The sequence below is a fragment of the Mercurialis annua genome, linkage group LG6, assembly GCF_937616625.2.
Source record: "Mercurialis annua linkage group LG6, ddMerAnnu1.2, whole genome shotgun sequence".
Lineage (NCBI taxonomy): Eukaryota > Viridiplantae > Streptophyta > Magnoliopsida > Malpighiales > Euphorbiaceae > Mercurialis > Mercurialis annua.
The window spans coordinates 35,178,466-35,199,460 of NC_065575.1; the positions used below are offsets into that span (position 1 = coordinate 35,178,466).

The 20,995-nt window shown below is 40.2% G+C and overlaps 2 protein-coding genes across 2 annotated transcripts; both read right to left on the reverse strand.

The window, feature by feature from the left end:
• Positions 1-4,681: 4,681 nt before the first annotated feature.
• Positions 4,682-6,383, reverse strand: LOC126687209 (aspartyl protease family protein 2-like). The gene has a single exon (XM_050381657.2). It carries the CDS (start codon positions 6,306-6,308, stop codon positions 4,872-4,874), a length of 1,437 nt encoding a protein of 478 aa, XP_050237614.1. The 5' UTR covers positions 6,309-6,383; the 3' UTR covers positions 4,682-4,871.
• Positions 6,384-15,321: 8,938 nt separating this feature from the next.
• LOC126687799 (uncharacterized) lies at positions 15,322-20,709 on the reverse strand. The gene is made up of 2 exons (XM_050382353.1): positions 16,075-20,709; positions 15,322-15,963 (listed from the first exon to the last, which is right to left on the reverse strand). The coding sequence occupies exons 1-2, from the start codon at positions 20,707-20,709 to the stop codon at positions 15,322-15,324; spliced, it is 5,277 nt and encodes a 1,758-aa protein (XP_050238310.1).
• Positions 20,710-20,995: the final 286 nt, after the last annotated feature.

A 20,995-nucleotide genomic window follows, 5' to 3' on the forward strand; every position in this document is an offset into this window, starting at 1 on the left:
GATTTCGTAATCGGATTACCCAAGACGCAAAAAGGGTTTGACTCTATTTGGGTAATCGTGGATCGTTTGACGAAATCAGCACACTTCATACATATCAAGACGACGTATTCTGCAGCAAAGTTGGCAGAGATCTACATCGATAAGATCGTGAGCCTACACGGAGTTCCCGTGTCAATCGTTTCAGATAGAGGTTCCGTATTTACCTCTCATTTCTGGAAAAGCTTACAAGATGCGTTAGGAACGCGATTAAATTTCAGCACTGCGTTTCACCCTCAGACGGATGGACAGTCTGAGCGAACGATTCAAACGTTAGTAGATATGCTTCGACTTTGCGTATTAGACTTCGGAGGTAGTTGGGATATGTACCTACCTCTAGTCGAGTTTGCCTACAACAACAGCTATCATTCAAGCATCGAGATGGCTCCTTACGAAGCATTATACGGTCGCAAGTGTCGATCCCCTATCTGTTGGGATGAAGTCGGTGAACGAAAGCTCACTGGAGCAGAGATCGTCCAGATTACGTCAGAAAAAGTACCGTTGATAAAGCAACGTTTGAATACTGCTTCCAGTCGACAGAAGAGTTACGCGGACCCCAAGAGGAAGGATATCGAATTTCAGCTCGGAGACTACGTGTTTCTCAAAGTATCACCGATGAAGGGAGTAATTCGTTTCGGAAAGAAGGGTAAATTGGCTCCGAGATATGTCGGACCATATCAGATCGTGGAGCGTAGAGGCTCAGTTGCCTATAAGCTAGACTTGCCACAGGAGATGTCGCAAGTTCATCCGGTCTTCCATATTTCCATGCTTTAGAAGTATGTACCAGACCCTTCTCGAATAATTCAACCACAAGTGGTGGACGTGAGCGAGGAACTAACTTACGAAGAACGGCCAGTGCAGATTGTCGATACGCAGATACGGCAATTGCGAACGAAAAGAATTCCAATGGTGAAAGTTCTTTGGAGAAGTCAATCTGTAGAAGAGTGCACGTGGGAGACAGAAGAGGATATGAGGCAGAAATATCCATATCTGTTTACTCAAGGTACGTAGCTAATTTTAAATTCGAGGACGAATTTATTTTAAGGGGGGTGAATGTAATACCCCAAAATATTTTAAGATAATTACGTCGTGCCACGTGTCGTGATTTTCGATAAATTAAATTAAGGAGAATTTAACTTAATTATATCAGAAATTCAAGAATAAAATTTAATGAGTCAATTAGCGGGATTAAAGGAATTAATTTTGAAAATTTGGATGTGGATACATTTTGGGGCTAAATTGTAAATTTTGAAAAGTTTAGGGGCTAAAGTGCAAATTAGCCAATTAAGCCCGAAAATAGAAATTGGAGGATTTTCGATGAAAATCTATATTTTAAGTTAGTATTATTTATTCGGAGATAAATAATACGTATTTGAATTAATAGAAAGATTAATTGAATAAGTTTTGGATTAAATTGAAGCTTTTGAAAAGTTTCAAGGACCAAGGCGTACTTTAGCCAGGATATATATATATATGAATCCTTAAGGATGAAGGATTCAGAACCTTCATCTGATTCATTTTCTTTCGTTCGTCAAATTCGTTCGGTTAGTCGCGCGGTTTCCGTTTCTCGACCGTTTCCGACGTTCTATAACTCCAAACGATCGTATTTCGACGGGTAATCACGGTAAGCTTGACGATTTACTGTTTCGTTGATTATATTTTAAGTTATATCGATTCAAAGTTTTAGGCCACGAAACGATTTTATCGTTTTATCGAGTATAGGATTGATATATAGCGTTTTGAGCTTAGAATATGCGTTTTGGTTGAGTTTGGAGCATTTTTACGTATTTAGCAGGTCGGAAACCCCGGAAATCGATTCCGGGGGATCGTGCACGACAGTACACGATCGTGTACTTGTGGTACACGAACGTGTACCATCAATGGTACACGAACGTGTACCATCAAGGTACACGAACGTGTACCATCAAGGTACACGAACGTGTACCTCCCTGCACGATCGTGCACCACCCCGAATCTTCGTACCTCGATTGAATTAATGGAATTTACGTATTGAATCGGAAATCGAATAGTAGTTAACCTAATGTGGTTATAAGAAGATTGAATTGGAAGTAATTTAAGATCCGTAAACGAGTTGATATCGTTTAATGGGATATGCGTGAGAAGCACGACGATTAATGAAAGTAAAATGTGTCGAATCTTGAGTCTAGAGTCAATCTTAGAATAGGTTTCTGATGTGAGTCAAATGTTTTAAAATTGTTTTAGATCCGGCGAGGCAAGAAGCAGCTGGACCAGTAGTTCGGGAAGCTTGACGTTCTAAAGCCCCGACGTATTTTTGGATAAGCGTTTTCTGTGAGTTTATATGATTTGCTTTTAAAGTATTTATTTAAGCAATTATTTTATATTGCTTATTAATTGAATCGCATGTTTTATATGTGAAACTTTTATACGAATTGCATATACTTGATTTGAAACCAGTATTGATCCGATGGAACGTGCTACCTATTGGGCGACAATAGGACTGTGTGATCACCAGTTTTTGATATAACTCAGCTGGGAGCTGATGATGAATATGAAATTTACGATTGGGTTATGATTTCGATACGAGAGTGAACTCAGCTACGGTGTAGCCTGGAAGTCCCCGTATCTAGTGGCTGGGCCACCAGCGAGTTGGACTCGCAATTGATATTTATGATTGGGTTGATCGATTGATTATTAGTATGTTTGAGGATTAAGGTTTCAATCGGATCCTGTACTTGGCTGCATATGATTGATTACGATTTTATGTTTTATTTGAATACTTATTAGTAAATGTATGAACTCACTCAGTATATCCCAATATACTGACCCCTCACAGATTTCCTTTCAGGATAAAGACGCTTTGAAGCAACAGACTTCTATCCTACTCCCAGAAGTCTGTATTTTTGAGTATATAAAGAAACATTACTTTACTCTTAGAGCTGCAGTAGATAAGTATTTTGTCAGTCAGCTTGTGTATAAAGTTTTCTGTAAATATTACTTTAACGTTTTAAAGTTTTAAACGTTTTACGCTTGCTGCGTTATTTATTTTGTGACTGCCAGAGGATATGTGTGCCTGGCATGTGTGCTTCTGCATGACACGTGTTTATTTGTGTCATGCATGACGTTTATGTTTCGCGAAAAATTATTTTTTACGTTTTTAGGCTTGCTACGGGTTTCGGAGCAACCACTCCCATTCCCTAGCGCCGGTCTCGGCCCTGAGATTGGGTCGTGACATTTTTACTCTATTATTGTTACTACTATTTGTATTTACTTCTGCTTGCTGCATTCTACTGGTGTCTCAGCTGACCTACCGGTGCGGCTGCTTGCTGAACCCTTTTTTAAGTGATAGTTTGTTGTTGATGTTGCTTCATAGATTCTAGAGTAATTGTTAAAACTTTGGCTTTTAACTTATTTTGAAATTATGGTGTTTAAAGTTTGTATTTATAATGTTATTTGTGTTGTGTTTGGTCGGATTTTGTTATTGTGAAATGTTTGAATTTGTAGTAAATTTTCTATTTTAATATATTGTGTTAATTTTGTGATTTGTAAAATGCTTGAAATGATTGGCAATTTTATGCTGTACACGTAACACGTACAAAAATATTATGATTTAAATTGATTTTTTTATAGACTTATAAGTCTATATAAATTTAGTATTCGATCGAACTGAATTAAAATATTTTGGCGGGACAAATTCAATTTCAGTACAATTTCGATCAATTCAATACGATTGACCATCGCACAATCTTACAAAATAGATGACTATTCTATATTTATAGTGCAATTTTTTAGGGATAACAACGACACATATTACATGTAAGTATGATTGTGAACCCTTTGTTGCCAAAATCTCTATATGAACCTATTAGGAAATTTAAAATCTACCCTGTGAACATATTCTTGAAATTGAGATTAGCCAAAAGTTAGATGGAACATAGGAGAAATTCTTAGATAGACTCAGTCCACCACGTCATCCTCAGACTAAACCTATTAAATAATGATACGTCATTAAAATGATGGCAATCTTATAATATTACTATTCAAAAGTGTAAATAAGTAATAAACGAATTTACAAGATTGCCATCATTTTAATAACGTGTCATTATATGATAAGTTTAGTTCACGGATGACGTGATAGACTGAGTCTACCTAAAAATCTCTCTGGAACATAGATGCCTTACTAACTTTTATTTTTCTTCTCAAACTTTACTAATTTAACTAAGATTAATGGCTCCGAATTAATTAAGCTTTACTAATTTTTCCGCATTGTTTGACTGTCACTTGCATGTGGTCATATGGGCACACAACCAGATTATGTGATGATGGTTCAATTACATTTGGCACAGATGCCAACCCAAAATTAAAACCTACTCTTAATCAACGTATGTATGACCATACCAAATGAGAAAAAATACATACTTTAGTGCGGATCGACACTGTGGTACCAGTCGGTGACTATATCCAAATCCACCGAAAGAATTAATGTAAACCCAATTGCATCACTAAAGATGATAGATAGTGGTGAGGACCCACCCCACATGGCCACATCACTAAAGTTAAAAGCTTTTGTTAATGCTGTTCCATGTGCATATCCGTAATTCACCGGACTGTACGGTAATGTAAGCTTAGCCATTCCAACACATATTTTTCTTGTACCAATAAATAATTCAATGGCAATTAGTTTTAAAATGAAACTAAAATTTGCACTTATAATGGGATATTTTACCCTTCTTTTTTAGTTAACAAATTGGATAAGTTAATTAATACAACAAGTAAACAAACAACTACTGAGACTTGATAATCCTAGCAAAAATTAAAGAAAAAAGAAGTTCTCTTACCACCACAACGGGTGATGATTACGCGCATCCCCGCGGTGCGAATCCGACCCGTGAACCCGCTAAATCATAAACGACCCTAAATCCTTGTTGTTGGATATTTCCTATGATTGACAGCCCGCTCATCGTACCCGCAAAAGCAAAGCAGAAGCTCCCGTTACTATCCACAGGAATCAGGTAATTCGACGCCGGCAAAGACACGTCTGCACCGCGATAGTGCAAAACCACCGTCGGAACTTTCACCTCCGTTTTTCCAGACAGATCAAAACACGTGTCGAACAGTGAAAACTCCGGTGCCTTCTTCAAAGTCGAAGCTCCGGATCGGAACGCATCCCTTAAAGCAATATACGCGGGTCGGGTCAAACGGGTAACGGATGTACCGGAATCAATTATAACACCGCCATTGCCGGTATTGTCAAGTTTAAACAAAGAAGCGGTAATACCAGGGACACGTGTCCCACCCACACTAATCCCAAGGAGATCGACGTAGTAAAAAGTATCCAGCTTAGGGTTAGACACCAACGGAGTGAACAGAGCGGATCGGGAAACCGCCGAGTCCCCGAAAACCATAGAAGACGGTTTGGAAGAAGCAGACCGGTCTACTAAACAGTAAGAAAATTTCCGGTTGAACCGGCGACCGGTTTGTGAAGGAAACGATAACCTCCCACGTCCAAGTCCTAACAAACCAGCAGCGCCGACGAACAGCCCTTCATTGTCGTGGCCACATCCTAGCGCGACGCGTGCAACTCTAGTACGACGAAACGTCAGCGTTTCGCTGGAGAAGTCGCCAAAAGTAAAAGAACCGTCGCCGTAAGAAACTTGATACATACACGTCTGTTTCTGAGTGTTACAACCCGGAGAATCAAGGCGGTGACACAACGGTGACCCACAGGGAATCCCAGCAAAAGATCTAGATTTCCTCGGGTCGAAAACCGGGTCGGACTGAGAGTAACATTTCTTACACGGAGCACACTGGATCCAAACGATGTCGCTTCCAGTGTCGAGCACCATGTATACATATCTGGCAGGCGTACCAACGCCTATGCGCGTGAAGTACTCGCCGCTGCCTTGAGCCAGACCGGAGATAACTGAGCTACTAAATCCAGTTCCGACGGGTCCACCGGCTGCTGCAGATTGAGCGAGAGATGATATAGCATTGACACGTGTAGCGTCCCGTTCAAGCCTGGTGGCGAAGAGGGAGTCGGGAGTGGAGTTGGAGGACAATGCGTCTATGTGGTGCAACTGAACGGAGAAAGTGGCGGAGTCGGGAGTTTCTGACTCGGAAGCGGCTAGGGTTTCCGAGTCGGGTTCGTCGGTCCATTGTAGAGTGGGGTGGCCGGGGAGTGAGTTGACGACGAGAGTTTGGTAATCGAGTGAAGCTGCGATGGTGAAGAGAGAGAGGGAAATGGCGAAGGTAAAGAAAAATAAAATAGTTCTTCTTCTTGAGTTTCCCTCCATTGAAAATAAGTAAGAAAAGATGGAGAAAATGTTGCAGTGGTGAGAGAGTATAAATAATTGAAAGGTTGAGTGGGAAATGGGAAATAGCGGTGAACTTATCAGTTTTGATGTCGGGGAAATAGCATTTTCAACTCTCTTTTACTTCTTTCAGTTACAGCTGTAATTTCTTAAGAGGACGATGGTAAAAAAGATCAGAAAAAATTACATCTTCACTCCCCAGTTTTATAACAAAAGGCTAACTTAATTCAATAATTATACTAACGTTGCGGTCTATACTTTTAGGCTAATGGACTGAAAAAACCCCGACTTTTATTTTAATTTTCAATTTCATTCCGACGTAACAATTTTTTCAACGGAGGAGCTGCAGGAGGAGGATCCTCCGGAAAATAAAAAAAATAAAAAAATAAATTTATTTTTATTTTTCAGATTTAGAATTTAGGATTTATTTGAATTTTATTTAAGTTTAAGGGGTTAGATGGGTAAAATTGAAAAAATTGCTACGTCAGGGTGGAATCGAAAACTAAAACAAAGGTCAGAGTTTTTTTAGTCTATTAGCCATATTTTTAATATAACTAGTGTCGCTTTACATGTTTCACACGTGGCTCGTAGTGTGACTTATCAATTTATCAAATAAAATTTGAAAAAATAGGTCATTTAAAATAGTTTATTTTTAAATACTTTAGATGACGGTTTTAATTGTTTAAAAAAAATTAATTGGTACTCAAATATTATAATTATAGAAAATTTTAATAAAAAAAAATAAAAATTAAAATAGTAGTTCATTGAAATAATTTACTTATTTAGAATTCTATACGATTGTAAAATAATTAAAATAGTAATCATTAAATAGTTAAAATAGTATATTTCAATTAGTACTCTAAACAATTATTTTAACATAGTAGTTTATTGACCTAATTACTCAAAAACTCCTCACCTTTAAACTTTTTTTTAATTCCACCCCGACGTTGAAAATTTGTCAGTTTTACCCACTTTTGAATTTTCCGTTTTCAATTGTACTCCAATATTTTTATTTTTGTTAATTTTTTTACTTAAATGATGAAATCATTCAATTAATTAAGTCTAAACATGAAATTAAATTCTTTTTTATTCAAAAAAGTACAAATAAGTCCTTTATTTTTAAAAACTAACAAAAACCCATAATCAAATTAACACTAATTTAAATTCTTAATTAATCTAACTAAATTTAAATAAATTTTAAAAATATACAATTAATATATGTGAGACATGTAAAATGTTTTAAACAAATTTTCAAACGCAAAAGACGTTAATTTAATTTTTCAGGGTACAATTGAAACACAAAAATGCAGAATAGGGTAAAATTGACAAATTTTCAACGTCAGGGTATGATTGAAAAGGGGCTAAAAGGTCGGGGGTTTTTAAGACATTGGGCCTAGTTTATTTTAGTTAGTACTCTATACTATTTTAGCATAGTAGTTTATTTTAATTAGTATTCTAATTTTAATGATTATTTTAATAGTTTTAATTAATAATTAAATTTTATAAGTGAAAAGAACAATAATATAAAAGTGCATGTCCACCCATATAATATAGATATATATTAAAAGTATCAAACTTATCTTTAAAATTTTGTAATCTAAAGAAATATAGCTAAACAAAATAATAAATAACAAATTGATGAAACACTAAATTCCACGCTGATAAGAAGTAGAGAAATTGCAGAAAATACTTCGTTTTTCAAAATATTTGCAAAAATACTCCGTTTTTTGAAAAATTATTTGTCTATCTTTTTTTTTTCAAAAATTTATTTTTTTACTCCGTTTTTTTTTACTCTGAAAAAATTTATAAAAATACTTCGTTTTTTTTAAACTGTATTATAAACAGTTTCAAAGATGTCAATTTTTTTTAAAAATACTCTGTTATAAACCATTTGAAACTCTATTAGAAACTGTATTTGAAACCGTTTGAAACTCTATTTTATGAAACCGTTATAAACCGTTTGAAACTCTATTAGAAACTGTATTTGAAACCATTTGAAATTAGAAACTGTATTTGAAACGTTTTTATAAAACAATTTCAAATTGTGTTTTTTGAAACTGTATTTGAAACCGTTTGAAACTCTATTTTTATGAAACCGTTATAAACCGTTTGAACTCTATTAGAAACTGTATTTGAAACCGTTTAAAACTGCAGAGTAAAAAAAAATTGCGGAGTAAAAAAATAAATATTTATTTTTTTTAGGTACGCTTATAAACTTTCAGTTTTTGAGATAAATTTACAAATATTTTAGTTTTTTAGGTATTCTCCTAAACGTCCCGAAGAAGTAAAGGTCACCCAAAAAGCCTATAAAATATAACGTCTCATTATTTTAGCATATACTTTCACCAGATCATATATCTTATATCTAAACCCCAGTACCTTAAGCATCAGAGTGGACCGGGGCTAAAAGCCTAAGGCTCATTCATATTGCTATTTTTATCGTCGTTTAGTATAGAAATTCAGGATAATCACCAGTAGACGTATCGCACATCATCTCCGAATCCATCACAAATTATTTATTTTTAATAATTAAACTTAATAAACTAAAATAAGTTATAAATTATTTAGAATATTAGATTATTAAATTTGTTTCTTATCTATTGTTCTATATTTTAGACTATTGTCATTCTTATATATTTTAATTTATAATGTACTATAAAATAACTACTTTTATGACAAGATAGTTAATAAACATAATGAAAAATATTAATTTATGACAATATTATTAAATTTTAGTTACTATTAATATACTAAAACAATAAAACTATACAAATATTTTAAGGACATTTGACATGCAATACTAAACATTCGGCACAAATTATTAATATTCAAAGTTAAAAAATATAAGAGCTATATGGTCCATTTTTTTTAGAGAATTAAATATTGAAACAAAGTAAAATAAAAAGACACAATTATAAACCATATTACTATATTTTATCTCATTTTTAATTAAAAAATTATAATAAATCATTTATTTAATTTTGTCATCAAAATGAGAATATGACATTGTCAAGCTAAATTGCTCTTAATATGTTAAGGTCATAAAGATAATGACGAAAATGCCAAATATATTTATGTATTTGGTTGGGTGAAAGTTAAGGTGGTGGAAGGCGGATGGTGTATTAAATTAGAGTAAATAAATCAGCAGATATCACTTGGGAACAGGGAAGCTCAAAACAAATGTTGTAGGAAGGAAATATTCGGTATTATGCTTTGTTTGCTTGAATTAACTATATATAAAATTATAATTTATCAAAACTTTAAAAGGTCTTAATTTTATTTATACTATTTTAAAAAATTAGAATTATATCATCAATTTAAAATTTGTCAATTCGTATCTGAGACGACTAAAAGATAATGTGATATGGCAAATCAAATGCGACAAATAAATGATCGGTTGTTATGTTCATTATTCAATTCAAAACTTAAATTTAGGATAACACGTCTTTATAAAAAAATACAAAAAAATAATTATGCTCCAAAATATTGTTGCAAATCATGATCAATTACTGGTGGCATTTAAATTTTCGCACCATATCGTTCTCTGATCGTCGCATCAGCTATAAAACGCCAAATTTTCAAATAATGATATATATGAAACAAAATTGAAGATATCATATAATTTTTAAAGATCGTGATCTAATAATAAATTAGTGTGAAAATGATAATTTTGTATATATATTTTCAATCCTTGTTTAGTTGGTCTTAAATTGCCTGTCTGTGTTTAATAGGAGAATAAAGCTGGATGCAGAGACATTGTAATCATAGTGATCTTTATTTTAAGTGTAATTTACACAAAAGATTATCAATAACTTGATTTTACCCTTAAATAATTACAATGCACATGATTGCAAGAAAATATCGGTAGAAGAAGTAAAATACAACCGAAGATATTTTAATTTGGTACTATAATTTATCTCTTATATAATGATTAGATATTCACATGATCATACTTTGAGCAGAGGGATCCACAGATTAATGCAAGTCAATTACTTATACAGCAAAAAGGCAAATAATAGAATTGTAAAGTTTGGGACTATACTAATATTAATATTTCCTTAGATCTCATTTGTACATCTGCATCTATCAATTTCATATATTTGATCTAGTGGTCCAAGTCTCAACCATCTGGACGCCAAAGGTCGTGGGTTCGAACTCTGACTACGCCTTTTCTTAATATGGAATGGTTGAGGTTGGATTGCATGCCATTATTGGTATGTGGGCTTGCGGGCGGTACACATTCCGGAGTTTGATAATAATATTTTTTTGACTTTGGATGGCAAATAATTCAAAATGGTCTTATTTTCATGGCTTAATTTTATTTAATAGCACAACCTTTCGCGTATTTTTCAATTTAAGCCCAACCTTTAAAAGTTGTCAAGCGCTGGCCCAACCTTTCCATTCTTTTTATTTTTTAGCACAGCTCGTATTTCCGGTGATTGAAATCCTACGCGGCACGCCGGGTGTCCAACTCATTTGCCAGCGTGTCTTACCCAAACGACGCCGTTTCTTTGAAGAACCATTTTTTACCCAAAACGCAGTCGTTTTGGTCAGAACGGTCGCGTTTCTCATTAATTTTGAAACGCTGCGTTTTGTTTCCCCTTCTTAAAATACCCAAAATCTGAAAACCCCAAATTAAAACCTAATTAAAATTTCTTCGATTTCAAAATCTAATTTCCCAACTTCTTTATCCCTCCTGATACAGGTCGATCTTTAAAGGGTCGCCCGTACTGTTTTTCCTGCACAAGTAACAAATATAAGCTCAAAGGACCTCAGGCTTGCTCAGCCTGAAAGCCACTCCGATGCTTAAGTCAGAGAGGGTTTTTTGGTAGGTAAATGAATGTAAGAGTATTTAAGTCTGATTTTGCTTACCCTTCTCAGCATTCGGTGGCTTCCTTTTATAATGAGTTTAAGGCGGTGGTTATCTGGTAAATCGTGGGTTTGCCCCACGATTATTGATAATGGTGAAGGCACGTTCCCGATTATCCCGGGTAGTGGGTGTCAGGGAACAGAGTGGATGAGGTCGCCTAGATGGCAGACCTGGATGAGTCCGCCCGAGACAGACATGGGCGATGGGAGATTTGGAGACCCGTTGGGCGAGCATAGCATTCGTTAGGCGATGCTTGGAGTTCGAATATTATTAGGTCGGTATCAGATGTCCCCCCCTTATAATCTTGCTAAGTCAAAGACTTGAAGCGCCAATTTTCAAAATTCGAATTTCCGAAATTTTCGAAACAATTTGAATTTCAAACGTTTCCTTCAACGGTTACGAATCTGAAGCGTTTTTTGACTATAAAAGAACGCGACTTTTGGTTTTCCATTGATTATTTCGAGGAGTTTCCTGCTGTCAGGCATTCGAGTGTATAAAAGAGGTACATATTCTTTAATTAAAAGTTTTTTACTCTTAATTTTTCTCTCTGATTCTCTGTTAATTTTTCTCTCTGATTCTGTATTTCTGTTGACGTATTTCTCCAGCCAGGTTTTCTTCGAGTTACATAGCACCAGACTTTCTCTTTTAATCAGTAAGTGGCTTAGCTATTTTTGTTTGTCTTCTTGTTTCCTTCTTCCTGTTTGCCTTCAGATAGTATATTTTTAGGATGTCTACATTAAGGATTTCAGTGTCTTCCCCTTCTTCTTCCTCTTCTTCTGAGAGTTCTGCCAGTGACCCTACTTACCCTGCTCCTCTTGCCACCCTCGTTGAGTTGTCATCTGACGAGGAAGGGTTGTCTCAGAAGGTGATCCCTGATAGTGAGGAGGGTGTTGATGACAGAGGGCCAGAGGGCGAGGCTCCCCTTGAGGACGTTGGTGGAGATGAGGGCGGAGATGGTGAACTGGGTGATGACGAAGGAGACGAGGAGGATTTTGTTTTTAAAAGACGTAAAGTCTCCTCTGGGACATCTTCTAGTAATAAAAAACCCTTGTCTGAGTGGACCATCGATCTGGGTCAAGAGGCCCTTGTATGGATTAGGGCGAGGTACGAAATTCCTCCCTTCATTGGCCTTCGGATTCCATCTGAGGGTTCGGCTGTTAGCCAGGTCTTGAAGGATGATGAACAGTTGCTCTTTGTTGAAGATTTGGAGGCGGGTTTAAGGCTACCACTCGATCTCTTCACCCAAGAAGTGTTCGATAATTTTAAGATCCCCCTAGGTCAACTCCATCCTAACGCCCACCGTCACTTGACAGGAGTTTTTATTCGTGGACTCCAACTGAAGAGACAGGTGGGCTACGAGATTGTTAGGGCGATCTATTCTTTGGGGAGGAAGAAAAGCGATGAGTTCTTCTACTTGCAACCCGGAAGATCTCCCTTCACTGGCCTTCCCAATTCTTTGAAGCGGTGGAAGGGTTCCTTTGTCATCGCCAAGAAGGAAGGGGGTTGGGGTTCCATTCCGAATGTTTTTGTGGAAGGGCCCCTAAAGCTGGAAAAGGCGAACCTGAGCGAGGTTGATAAAGAGACGTTGCGTCTGCTTCGAGGTGGCGCTAAGGTGCACGTAGTGAATCTGATAGATTCCTACTTTGGCTGGGATCAAAGTGTTGCCTCCAAAAGAAATAAGAGAGTGCAGGGTGGAAAAAGGGGGAAGAGGAAGAAGAGTGAGGATAGGAGGGAGACATCGCCTGATAATGGAGACGAGTTCCCTGACATGGGCGAACCACTTCTTTCTTCCCCTCTTAATATTTCTTCTATGCCTCTTAGTCCTTCTGGTACCTTGTTTGTACCATGAAGCTTTTATTTCCTTTAATTTTTGTGAAGCGTTTTCTGAATCTTGTTTAATTTCATTTTTCAGTGCCGAACTTCAAGGAGCTTCAGCAGAAGGTCATGGAGGACAGGAAAGCTCGCCGGGAGGCTCGAGAGAGGGAGGCCCTTCCCCAAGCTATTCCCAAGCCGACTTCTGAGGCTAAGAAGGCGCCTGCCAAGAAAGGAGGCGATGTTCCTTCTACGACTGGAAGCAAACCCCCTTCTTCTCAGAAGGGTGATGAATCTGCCCCTACTCCTAGGGTGGTGCTGCCAGGCTTCCAGATAAAGGAACCTGTCACCAGCCCTCCTCCTCCTGCTGTTCCCTCTTACACCGGTAAGGGGAAGGATAAGATGGAGGTTCCTGCGAAGGAGAAGCATGCCAGATCCCTTCCTTCTGCTCCCCAAACTGCCCCGGCTGCTTCGACCGGCAGCAAAAGGCGAGCTCCTTCTTCAGGGGGCGAAGATACTGAGGGGGAGGGACCCTCTATGAAAAGGCCTAAGAGGGATGTGATGGTGACTCAGGTCGACCTGCTCCTTCAAAAGTATGGGGCCGATGCTACTGTGCGTTGTCCTGCCGTTGCCCATGACATCTTCCGGGGTTCCTGCTGCCCTTCGGACGTTGACTATTATTTGAAGAGGCCGGACAACGTACTGATGGACGATTGTTTTTCCAACTTGGCAAAGGTGATTATTTTCTAACTTTATCATTTTGCCTTTTTCTTCCTGTTATGGTTATTTTCTAACTCAGTTTTATTTTATGTTTAGGTTGCCTATGCCATCCGTCAATACCGCTCCAACCGTCTTAACGACGATGAGATGCAGGTGAAGTTAAAGACGGAGTACAAGCTGCTGAAGGGAAAGTATGACTCCCTTCGCAGCGAACATGGCGGGTGCACTCAGAAGCTGGACTCTCTTCGTGCTGATGTGGATAGATTATCCAGAGAGAGGGAGAGTGCTGTGAAGCAGCAGCGTGTGCTGTCTGAGGAGGTCGCCCGCCTTAAGAAGGAAAATAAAAATCTGGCGGCAGAGGTGGTGTTGAAAAGTACTGATTATGACGATCTCAAGAAGGAGTTCGACACCACCGTCACGGCCCTTAACGATAAAGTCTCAGTTGCTGAGAAGAGGCTTTATTTGAAGCGGGGCAGGCTGATTCGTGAGAAGGAGAGGCGTCGCCGTAACACCGCCCAGCTAGCCAATGATCTGACTGACTTCACTGAAGCCATCGTGGGTACCTACTTGGAGCGTCATCCAGATGGGGACGTTGAATTCTTATATGGCTTTCCCGAGGGGGTGAACAGTGAGAGTGAGCCAGATTCTCCCCAAGACTTGTTTGTCTCCATCAAGTCTGAAAATGGTGGAGGTGCTGCTGAGGTTGCCGAACAGTCTGCCCAAGGGGTCCAGGAACCTGCCAAGGCTGGCGAGAAGCCTCTTGTTCCCGGTTTGGGAGGTAGTCCTGAGGAGAAGGACTTCGGCTTGCTTATATCTTCGGAGCGGCCTTTTGCTGCTCTGGACTTATTGGATCGGCCTTCTGATCTGGAGTCTATCCTTCCAGGGTCCGATCCTCTTAGTCTTGCCGATGTCCCTTCTCCCACCCGTTCTGGCAACATTCATGTCGATGCTTCTTCTTCAGCCAGGCGGGATTCGCAGGAGGGGCTATCTGTCCCAAATATTTTGGAGGGGAACAAAGAGGCTGCCCCGGAGAAGGTTGAGCCAGAGATCATCAAGCTTTAGATTCCTCTTTTTAGTTTTTGTATAGGAAGAATTTTCCTTTCTTTTTTTTTTGTTATGTACTTTGTACATTTGTATCTTTTCTTTTGTTAGGAATTTTACTTTCCTTTGTAATTTTTGTGGGGCATTTGCCCTCTTTTTAATATATATCTTTTTTGCCTTCTTTATTTTTGAGACAGTTGGTTTTTATGTTCTCTTTATTTTAGGCGATATATATATTTTGACTGTGTATTTTCCTTTTTTGGGAATGAACTCGTCAGTTCTCCTCTTTGGAAATATTTTAAGTAATCAGTAACTATGGTAAAGAGACGATGTCTGTGGAAATTCCTTGTCCGAGCAAGGGTAAATTAAAATACTTGCATAAATTCAAATACAATAATGTGATGAAATATCACTTGTAGAAATTGAAACACAATGCTGTGATTAAACATCACTTGGAGGAATTGAAATACAATATTGAAACTAAACACCGCTTGACTAATTATGCTACTTCTTAAGGAATAACTAATCATGTCTGATGGCGACCCATTGTGACTAAATTTTTCTCAAGTTGTTGGCGTTCCATGTCCTTGGTATGATTCTTCCCATGGAGTTGGTGAGTTTAAATGTTCCTTCTTTAATGACCTCGCTGATGGTGTAAGGTCCTTCCCAGTTTGGCTGCAGTTTTCCACTTCCTGCTTCTCCTTTTTTGACTTCGGTTTTTCGCATGACTAGGTCGCCTAGTTTGAATTTTCTTTTCTTTACATGGCTGTTGAAATGTTTGGCCATCTTTTGTCTGTAGGCTTCCATCCTGATGTCTGATCTGTTGATTTTTTCAACCAGGAGATCCAGATTGTTCCTGAGCTCTTCTTCGTTTTCTTCTAGGTTTAGCTGGTTGTCTTCTGTCCTTGGCGTGGGTGCGCCGATCTCTACAGGAATTACAGCCTCCGTTCCATAGGCTAGGGCGAATGGAGTTTCGCCCGTTGATTCTCTAGGGGTGGTACGGTAGTTCCATAGGACGCTGTAGAGTTCTTCTACCCATCTTCCTTTGCACTCGTCTAGTCTTCTTTTTAGTCCGGCCAGTAGGATTCTGTTGGCCACTTCGGTTTGCCCATTCGATTGTGGATGGTAAACCGAAGTGAACCTTAGGTCGATCTGATACTCGGCACAAAACTTTCTAAACTTTGCTGAGTCGAACTGCTTTCCGTTGTCTATGATCAGCACCTTCGGTATTCCAAACCTGCACAAGATAGATCTAAAGAAAAAGTTAGTTATGCGTTGTTGGGTGATTTTTGCCAGTGGTTCTGCCTCTATCCACTTGGTGAAGTGGTCGATTGCCACTACCAGGAACTTCCGTTGTCCTGTGGCCAAAGGGAGAGGTCCCAGGATGTCCATACCCCACTGGGCGAACGGCCATGCACTGCCGATGGGTTTCATTTCTGAAGCTTGCTTTCTTGGTACCAAGGCATGTTGCTGGCAAGGCCAGCATCCCCTTACTAGGGTTGTAGCTTGTTCTTTCATCGTGGGCCAATAATAGCCTTGTAGCAGTGCTTTCCTGACCAGTGTTGATGCTCCGTCATGTGCTCCGCAGGTCCCCTCATGTAATTCTTTCATGATGTACTCTCCTTCTTCTTTGTTCACACATCTTAGCCAGGGATGGGTGAATGACCGTTTGTACAGCTGGCCGTTGTATATTCCGAACTTTGATGAGAGTATCACTATCCTTTTGGCTTCCTTCTTATCCTCGGGGAGTATTCCATTAGCCAAGTATGCTGTGAGGGGGGACATCCAGGTTTGTTCCCCTTCTACCATCAGTACTTCGCCTTCCTCAATTTCTTCTTGAAAGCTAGGCTGTCGTTTGATTTCATGAGGAATGTTTCTCATTGAGTCGTAATTCTTTGTTGCTGCCCACTTTGCCAATTCGTCTGATCTTCCATTCATTGCTCTGGGTATTTGCTGTAGCGACCAGGATCGCCCATTATCGGCAAAGAAGGTTTTGGCCTGCTTGGCGTACTTCTTCAATGTAGCTTCTTTTACTTCGAAGTTCCCCGAGACTTGGTTCACAACCAGTTGTGAATCACTGTAGATCTGGACTTCGGAGATGTTGAGCTCTTCGCATAATTGCAACCCTGTTATCAGTGCCTCATATTCCGCAACATTGTTGGAAGCTGGAAATTCGAGTCTTGCTGAGTATTCCATTTGGATTCTTCCTGGTCCTTTGAGCACGACTCCGATGCCTGCTCCTTCTCCGCAAACTGCTCCATCGACGTGCATCTCCCAGGGAGTCGTTTTGTCCTCCATGGGTTCTTTGAATGTTAATTCAGCGAAGAAGTCGGCTAGTGCTTGAGCTTTCAGTGCTTTCCGAGCTTCATAGATAACGCCCAGACTTCCTATTTTGACGGCCCATTCTGCTATGCGTCCACTTGTCTCTGCCTTCTGGAGGATTTTTCGTAATGGTTGGTCGGTCCGTATAATGACTTGGTGCCCTTCGAAGTAATGTCGGAGCTTGATGGTGGCGGTGTATACGTACAGCGCCAGCTTCTCCAACTTCGGGTATCTCAGCTCCGCATCTCTGAGTACTTTGCTAATGTAGTAGATCGGGTATTGTTCGCCTCCTTTTTCCGACACCAATACTCCTGCTATTGTTTCGTCAGAGCAAGAGATGTATAAATATAACACGTCGCCCGGATCCGGTCTCGCCAACAGTGGGGGCGAGGATAGGAAGCTTTTCAATTCTTCAAACGCCTGCTGGCATTCTGCGGTCCATGTGAAGTTCTTGATCTGTTTCAGGGTTTTGAAGAAAGGCAGGCATCGTTTTGCCGAGCAGGACATGAACCGACCTAGAGCCGTGATCCGGCCGTTGAGCTTCTGGACTTCATGTATGCTCCGTGGCGGTGTCATTTTTAAGACCGCTTCGATTTTATCTGGGTTAGCCTCGATACCCCTCTGAGAGACCATGTACCCCAAGAACTTGCCTGCCGGTACTCCGAATACGCACTTTTCCGGATTGAGTTTTAGCTGGTATCTCTTTAGCGTCTCCAGGACTATCTTCACATCTGTTGGGTGGTCTTCAGCTCGGATGCTCTTGATAATCATGTCATCCACATAAACTTCCATGTGTTTTCCTATCTGATCTCTGAATATTGAGTTCACCAGCCGCTGATATGTGGCTCCTGCGTTCTTCAGACCGAAGGGCATCATCTTGTAACAAAATAATCCCTGGTCCGTTATGAAGGCCGTCTTCTCCTGATCTTCAGGTGCCATGGGTATCTGGTGATATCCCGCCTTGGCATCTAGGAATGTATAGAGGGCGTGACCTGCTGTGGAGTCTACTAACTGATCAATGTGTGGAAGTGGGAAACTATCTTTGGGACATGCTTTATTCAGATCTGTGAAGTCCACGCACATTCGGTAAGTGCCATTGGACTTTTTTACCATCACCACATTTGCTACCCACTTGGGGTAGTAGGCGTCTCTGATCACGTTTGCTGCTTTTAACCGGGCGACCTCTTCTGCGATGGCGAGTTGTTTTTCGGGCGAGTGCCTTCTCTTCTTTTGTATCACTGCCTTCGCGTCGGTCGCTATGTTTAACCGATGACATATGACGTCCGGGTCTACTCCGATCAATTCGTCTGTTGTCCAGGCAAAGGAGTCTCCAAGCGATCTGAGGTTTTTGGTCAGAGATCGTTTGATTTCTTCTTCTAGCTCATCTCCCACTTCTATCTCCTTTCCTGGGGATAGTTCGATTTTCTCAGTTCGCCCATAATGCTCCGCCCTTTCCTTCTTCTCTGGAGGTTCCATTGTTAGTACTGGCAAGGTTATATGTACTTTCCTGAGAGCTGTAAAGTATGCTTCTCTGGCTGACTTTTGGCATCCTCTGACTTCGGCATCGCCTTCTCTGGTTGGGATTTTCATCAGTAGGTACCTCATGCAAATGGATGCGCATGTATCGTGCAAGAGTGGCCTTCCGAGAATTGCGTTGTATGCGAAATCCATATTGACTACCATGAATTCTGCTCGGATCTCTTTGTAGATCTCTCCATCCCCCAGTTGGATGTTTATCTCCAGTGATCCTTCCACCTGTACAGATTTGCCTCCTAGTCCTACTAGTGGAGTAGAGACATGTGTCAAATTTTCTTTCTTGAGTCCAATTCTGCCGAACACCTCCATCGTGATCATGTTTACCGAACTTCCCGTGTCTACGAGCATCCGAGATACCTCGTAATTGTTGAGTCGCCCCTTGACAACTAGGGCGTCCTCATGGGGGACTGATAAGCCATGACTATCGACCTCCGAAAAAGATACGCTTCTGAATTTCTTAGCATTCGGTGCACCTGGGCTAACCGAGTAGACTGTTCTTGCAGCTTTCTTCCTTGTAGTATTGCTGTCTCCTCCGGTCGATCCGCCCATTATTATGTTAACCACGCCTGCTGGCTCTGGTCTGGGTCTTCTGGCGGTTTCTTCTTTCCGCTCTTTCTTTCTTTCTGATTCCGTCTCTCTGGCTTCGGTGTCCCTTTTTACGAACTGGGAAAGGGATCCCCTTTCTATCAGCTTCTCTATCTCCTCCTTCAGGTGCCAGCATTCATCTGTGGTGTGGCCGTTGTCTCTGTGAAATTCACAGTATTTGCTATTGTCTCTTTTGCTGGCTGATGCAGCGTTCATCTTCCTTGGCCATCTGACCTTCTCTCGGCTGTCTTTTACCCAAAATAGTACGTTGGTTCTGGTTGTGTTCAGGGGCGTATATCGCCTATCTTCGTCTTTTTTCCTTTTATTTCTGAAAGGGTCGTTGCCTTTTTCTCCGAACCTCTTTCCTATGGGCGATCTGTCCCCATTTCTTCTTTCTGCAAATGTTCGTTCTTCTACCCGTCCGAGGCGATTCTCTATCTCTCTCTGGCCATCATCCACTCTGATCTGTGTATGTGCGATGGTCATCAGTGTGGTAAATGATTTTGGTGATTTAGCCAACAATTCCTTTCGTAGGTCGGAGTTGGTAGTTCCATTGAGTAATGCTGTGTAGGCGATCTCCTGGCTCAGGTCTTCTATCTGCATCGCCTCCTTATTGAATCTTTCTACATACTTCCTGAGTGTCTCTCCTTCCCATTGCATGATGGCCAGCAGATCTGTGGATAGCTTCTTTTGAGGGATGCATGCTACGAATCTAGCCTGGAAAAGTCCTGAGAATTGTTTGAACGTCAGCACTGATCCTGGCTTTAAACTCTGGTACCATTCTTGCGCCAGACCTTTTAAGGTAGTAGGAAAAAGTTTGCATAGTACGTGATCCAAGTTTGTCTGAACATTGATCACCGCTTGGAATTTGTGAATATGGCTCTTGGGACAGCCTGTTCCATCGTATGACTCCAAATTTGGGGGGTATCTGAACTTTGTAGGGAACTCGTGAGAGATGATGAAATCTGCGAGTGGTGAGTCACTTCGAAGAGAGATGTCCACGTCTTCACATCTTATTCCAAGCCTGCTCATGACTTGGCGGACTTTTTCCTCCAGATGCTCTTCTCCGCCTTTGAGGGTGTGCTGTTCATCCATCCAACGTTCTTCGTCTGGAATTACGATGGGGGCATTTTGTTTCCTTGCGGAATTTCCAGGGGCATCTTCCTCTCGCATCGGTTCTTTTCCCTTGTCCATGGTTGACGTTGACTTCTGTACTGGTGATTTCGCTGATCCCTGCTCTGGCGATTTTAACGAGATACTCTGTTTGATGTCTTTGAGTAGACTGGTGATTTCTAGGAAAGCCTTGAACATTGCTTGGTTGTTGATTGGCTCTTCATCAGGTGCTATGGCTATCGGAGGTATCGTCTGTCTTATCGCCAGGGGGTCGCTGGTTTCTCCTTCTTCGCTGGTTGGGGGAAACAGATTTAGGGCCGGTGGTTCTGTTTCCCTGTCTTCTCGGTTGGTAGCTTGTAGAGTATTATCTCGTGGGGGATCCATTCTTGAAAAAACAAATTCTGAAAAGTATCTAAAAGGAACGACGAAACTAATAAGTTCCACCCTCACCGCACCAAATGATACAGGTCGATCTTTAAAGGGTCGCCCGTACTGTTTTTCCTGCACAAGTAACAAATATAAGCTCAAAGGACCTCAGGCTTGCTCAGCCTGAAAGCCACTCCGATGCTTAAGTCAGAGAGGGTTTTTTGGTCGGTAAATGAATGTAAGAGTATTTAAGTCTGATTTTGCTTACCCTTCTCAGCATTCGGTGGCTTCCTTTTATAATGAG